We start from the raw sequence: 5,729 nt of genomic DNA on the forward strand, positions 1-5,729 counted from the left end.
ATCCCTGGATTTTAAAAAACCCCAAAACATCCAAAAGCAGAGCTCTGTGAACTTTCTCTGGTTGGTAAATCAGGTACCTTCAGCTGCTGTCGCTTTCCCTGCTGGTTCAAGCAGCACAGTCCTGGAAGGAGATGCTGCACCTGGATCATCTCTGTGCAAAGGCCACCTCACTGCCTGCCCATCTGCTCAGCTGCTAACAAATGAAAACACAAGAATTTGTGGGCTCAAAGATTGCAGCAGAAACAATTTTCACAGGGAAGTTTTTCTAAAATGCTAAAGGGAGGAGCAAGTTCAGAAGGAACGAAACTGAGATAAAGACATTTTAGTTATATTTTTAAAGGCAGGCACTGATAAAATCTTGCTAAGGGTCACCATTACGTTGTAAATGCACCCATATAGTTCCTGGCAGCTACTGATTTTACACATCTAAATAGAGATGTGTGGAGGCACACCCTTGGCAGTTTTGCACAAGACTGTGGCCTATGTTGGTTAAGCTCTCACTCTTTTCTGAGCAGGAACTAACATATCATATTCCCAAATACAGGATATGCTTACATTCTACTTTAGATGATGGGTTGGGTAATGTATCTCTTTTTGTGCACTCATGGAGCGTGTAAAAGAACATTCTGAATTGCATGTGCTCAATAACCTCATTAACCTGATATCCCTTGCTATTACTATAGAGTATCTTTAATGCAGATTTTTAAACTGGAAAACCCACACTCTCTGTTGCCTCATTTGGATGTGATGAGTCCTAGCACAAAGTTGAACTGGAGTTACTGGTTTTGCACTCTGAGCTTGGTGTGTTTTGGTCATCGAGCCCTTTGTGCTGCCACCAGAAAGGCACCCCCCAGTCCTTTCCTAGCATTAGTGGGGATTTGCCATTCCAAGCAAAGCACTGAACAACTGAGAAGCCTCACATACCATTCCCTGCATCTGTGTTTCAAAGTCAGCGGCTGACTGCCTTATGCTCTGGCCCTTAGTTAACATTTAAATGCAGTTGTTAGAGAGGAGCTGAACTGTTCTGGTGGCCTTCAGGTGATAGCAGATCAGCTCTCTTATCTCCAAAGCCATGCCCCCCTCTCTGGGGCTGTGTGGTACAGAGATGCCAATGTTATTTCATCGATTTGAACACCTGAGCAGTTTTGTTACTTGAATTTAAAGACATCCATTGTCTGTGAGATTGGAGTCTAAATTAGTCACCAGGGATAATTTTGTTTAATGACTGTTAAATATGCAAAATTAACTTTTTGTACATTATTCTCCTGGTGTATCTTGAATTTACCTTGGATGTTATTACCTATTTCTGTATGCTTGTTTCTTTTGAGGGAATACATCTCAGCTGTTAAAGCTAACACATTCCTTAGCCTAACTACTTTTTGCCTTTAAGGAACTTTGATATAATGCAAAAAGATTATTAAAACTTTGGGACCTCTTCAGATGTGTGACTCTGAGGTGTACCACAAACTAATAAAGTAACCAAAATTACTAAACCATTAAAAACTGTGAAGTTACAGATTTTCTAAGTTTTATTTTGCCTTGTTTCAGTGGCAAGAAGCCTCCTCCTATCTGTTTCTACTTCATCCCATTCTGAAACAGTCAATTTTGAATTGTTGCCAAGTTATGTGATTGTAATGTTATTTGGTATATTATACGAAAGGTATTGAACAAATGTCACAACAAATCAGCAACATCAGCACTAGAAAATCTTCCACAAATAATGGAGGGGACTTATGGATCCCATTAATCTGTGTCATTGTATGGTTTTTGCCTTACCTGACAAATTTTAAACTTCCATGTGGAAAAAAAAAAAGCTATCTTCAGTTTTTAGGAGTAGCAGTGTGAATATAAACTGCTGAGTTACCACTACAGCTGTAGCTGGAGAAATTATTTACCTGGGTAAATCAGAAATGGACAAACCTGCGGCCAAAGAAAAAAATAAGGCATTTGGGAGAATTCACCCGTTTCAAAAATATGAAAAGTGAACAAATAACTCTTTTCTGCCACAGATTACTTCACTGTGGGGAAAAAAAAAAAAAAGTTTTCTACAGAGAATCTGTTTGGCTTTCAGTGGGACATTAACTAGATCTCCTTATCAGTTAGCATTTGCAATTTATTTAACTACTTGAACTCTAGTACTTATTTTGAACAACTGCAGAGTAAGAGCACATATCTGGTAAAACTTTTTATAGTGTCAAACAAACAAAACCAAAACCAGGTCACTTTCATTTAATGGTAACTCATTTAGTTTCTCATCAAGAGGAATGCTGTGTTTTTTTTCCTAAGCGTGAGTCAGTGTTTCATCCATGTGAGGGTGAGCAATCAAACGGCAGCATCCTGGCTACTGGGTATTGCAATATTGAGATAAGAGCTTCCTAAGAAAGGTTTCTTATCCTTTAGGACTTACTGAAATCAAGTTACAGTTGGTTTAATGGGATGTAAAACCTATTGGGGTTGACATCACAAACTTTACTAGGTCTAGTGATGATTACATAATAACTGTGTCAAGGACAGACTGATAGCTTGATTTGAGATATAAAAATGAGATATGGGAACCACATAACAAAAGGAGTTTTTTAAAAAGCCAGTTACATTCAATCTGAGATAGCAGAAGCTTGCTTCAGGTCCTTAAATGCCATAAGGTATAAAATAATGCTTAATTATTTCCTTGTCATTCACAGCTGACAGGTGTTGATTTGGAAGGAGATAGCAGAGGAATTTTGAGTTGACTTTTGGTGTGAATGAAGGTAACACAAAGGATGACAAGTAGCAAATATTTATCCTACAGTGCAGTAATTTATAAATTTAACATCTGAATGTACAAGAATTCACCTTTTGGATGACTAACTGCTAGTTTAGGGTCAAATCATGCCATGTTCTGTACGGGCTGATCGAGGTCCTAAGAGGAAATAAGGTGACTTCCTTCACTGCCAGGTCACAGGGATGTGTTTCACTCTGCTCCTTGCCTCCACAACACTGAAGGCTCATGCTCCCCCAGACAGCACGAGGCAGAGAGGATGTTGGTGACTCATTTCCCTTTCATTTTCATCCCGAGCTGTTCCTGAAACAATGTGCTCTTTCCAACTAAGCTTATCACAGCTGAACTCTGAAACAATTTGATGTTGATCTCTACAGTTTTGCAGGATCAACAGGAAAACAAGGCAAGGAAATTCTTCACCTTACATACATTCTCCTAAATAATAGCTTGTATCAGAGAAGACTCATGCCTAGGTTGGCCTTCAGCTACTTTTTCCTAATTTCCTTGCTTTTTCTAGCTCTTGGATTTACAAATATGAAACTTAGAGGCCAACATGATAATAGTGAGAATCAAGTCAGTGTAGTCCAAGTACTGCTGTAAGATGAGGTGAAGAATCTAGTCGTGGAAGAACTGACTCATTCATCTAATGTGGGATGTGACCTTTAGATCAATTAATTAGAAAGGGAAGAAGAGGGAGAGAAGAAGGAGGAATGAGGTGATTTCTCAGAAATGCTTTATGTTGTCAACAGAAGAATTTAAAAAAATCCCCTATTTTCTCTACTTTGGAAGACTCTTGAACCATTTCCCAAAAAATTCTACTGGGCTTTCACTGCTCCTTCTGTTCCTGCTCCCTAAGCCAAGAACTAGCACATGGGAATCTGGGCAGGAACAAGTAGTGGCAGATCAGCAGGCTTGGGACTTCTACCCAGTAAGAGAGTGAATGGAGCCTCTTTGTTGTGTGATCTTGTCCTCAGAACTCATTTAAGTTTTTCCTGGAAAAGCCTAATTTTCCATTTCTATGGAAATTGAGAGTCCTAAGAGCCTAATTTTCATATCTATGTAAGATATCAGGAATTCTTCTGAAGTTAACTTAAAACAAGCATTAGGAGCTCCCCTGCAGCTGAGGAACTCCCTGCAACACCCTAATTGGAGCTGGATGCCTCAGTTGCTGGGTCTTCCCAAATTTGCATCTATTGTCCGCAGCAAAGGTGTTCAGACACCAGAATTTACAACTGGACTTGCCCTGCTAAATAGCTGTGAATGCAAGAATGTTTGTTTCTTGTTATCTACAGTTGTTAAAAAAAATAAAAAAGGCAAAAGTGGCTGCTGCAAGTTAATGCTTGGTTTGATTTCTGATCGTGTCTGTCTGATCATTGGAGTGGACTCTGTTACCTTGTGATGCACAAGCCCAGGGTCCAGGTGTGAGCACACGTCAGCTCAGCCCAATACTAATGCTGACAATCTGCAGCAAGGGGAGAGAGAAGATAACTCACAACAGCTGACAAATGATCAAATCTGACTACGAAAAACCAAAGGTTTTAAATTACTTTGAATGCTTGAATTGAGTTTATATATAATTACTGCTCTTGTACAGCCATGATATTTTAAAAAGAGATGAGAGATTTTTCTAGGATTTCTTTAATTTTGTTAATTTAAGGAACACAAATAATTTAAGCCAAGCCCAATCTCTCATTCTTCCCTTACAAATGCTGTTTACTCTAGCACAGAGGTTGTTGCAAAAGCTATATAATGACATATATAGTAGAAATTATTGCACGATGCTTTTCATTTGTGGTACTGATTCTCCAAGTTTGCAGATTGCATACAGGGACAAAAGAAGACAAGGTTCCTCCCCTGGGCACTTCCTAATCTAAACTGGAAACTGACTTGACTGAAGTGGAAGAAATACATCCTCCTTTTTCCCTCCAAAACGAAATTTCCTCCAGTTTGGCTCAGGTCTGTTAGGAGATGCCTCCGACGCGGCGCTAATGGCGGCACTACCATGTGCGAGCAGGGCTGGCAAGAAAAGCGTGAACTATTCTGAGCTATCGCTGTGGCTCTGACAGGAGCAAGGCCGGGTCCCCCTCAGGGGCAGGAGCCGGCTCGGATGGGGCCGGGCCGAGGTGACCCGTCCCGCCGGGTCCGTGCCCTCGGGCACGCCGCGCAGCCCCTCGCGAAGCCGCTGCCTTGGCGGAGGTGCGGGGTCCCTCTCCGAGCCGCGCCTTCCCAGCCAGGCGCGTTTCTCTCCATTTTTAACATCTCCGCCTTCACCTCACCGCAGCACAGGTCAGCACGGCCGCCTGCAGCCACTGACGCCTTCCCCGGGTATCTCTGGACCCCGCTCGGGGCTCACCAGTGCTGTGGAGAGGCCGAGGGACCCCCTCACACCCCCGGCCGGCCGGGCCCGCCCCGAGGGGAGCCGGGCGGGCAGCACCGCCCCGCCAGCCCCCTCCTCCTCCCGGGGGCGGTGCGCGCTGACGCGGCAGCGCCGCGGCTCCTCCGCCGGCCGAGTCGCACAATTATGAGAAAGAGGCGCCGGGCCGAGACCGCCGCCAGCCCTGAGTCCCGGTGCGGAGCCGAACCAGCGCCGTCCTCCGCGTCCCGCGCCTCCCTTCGTCCCCGGAGCGTCGTCCTCGCCCGGCCGCTCCCCACCCAGCCCTCCGCTGCCGCCGAGCCCAGCCCCGATAGATGGAGACAGGCCCCGCCACCGCCGACGCCGAACCACGAGCAGGAGCTGCCCGGCGGGAGGAGAACCAGAGTCGGCGCCGAGACCCAGCCCGGCCCTGAGGAGAATGGTGAGAGCCGCGGGGTGCGGGGGTGCCGCGGCGGCGGGGCCGGGCGCGCCCGGCGGGGAGGGGGCAGGGACGGGGCCGCCGGATCAGACCTGTCCCAGCCGGCTGCTGCGGGTCCCGGTCGCCCCGAGCCGCCGGGGCCGCCTCCCGCTGCCGCGCTGCCCGGGCCGGAGGGGACG

The 5,729-nt window shown here is 45.5% G+C and overlaps 1 protein-coding gene across 1 annotated transcript in view; it reads left to right on the forward strand.

Moving 5' to 3' along the window:
• Window positions 1-5,303: 5,303 nt before the first annotated feature.
• TRPM7 (transient receptor potential cation channel subfamily M member 7) overlaps window positions 5,304-5,729 on the forward strand; it is a 52,937-nt gene continuing 52,511 nt past the window's right edge. Inside the window, exon 1 of the mRNA XM_041418848.1 lies at window positions 5,304-5,553. Coding sequence (XP_041274782.1) covers window positions 5,551-5,553 — 3 coding nt within the window. The 5' untranslated portion in view covers window positions 5,304-5,550. The remainder of the gene's footprint in view (window positions 5,554-5,729) is intronic.

This window comes from Onychostruthus taczanowskii, unplaced genomic scaffold (genome assembly GCF_017590055.1).
Source record: "Onychostruthus taczanowskii isolate IOZ18803 unplaced genomic scaffold, ASM1759005v1 scaffold6, whole genome shotgun sequence".
Taxonomy (NCBI): Eukaryota; Metazoa; Chordata; class Aves; order Passeriformes; family Passeridae; genus Onychostruthus; species Onychostruthus taczanowskii.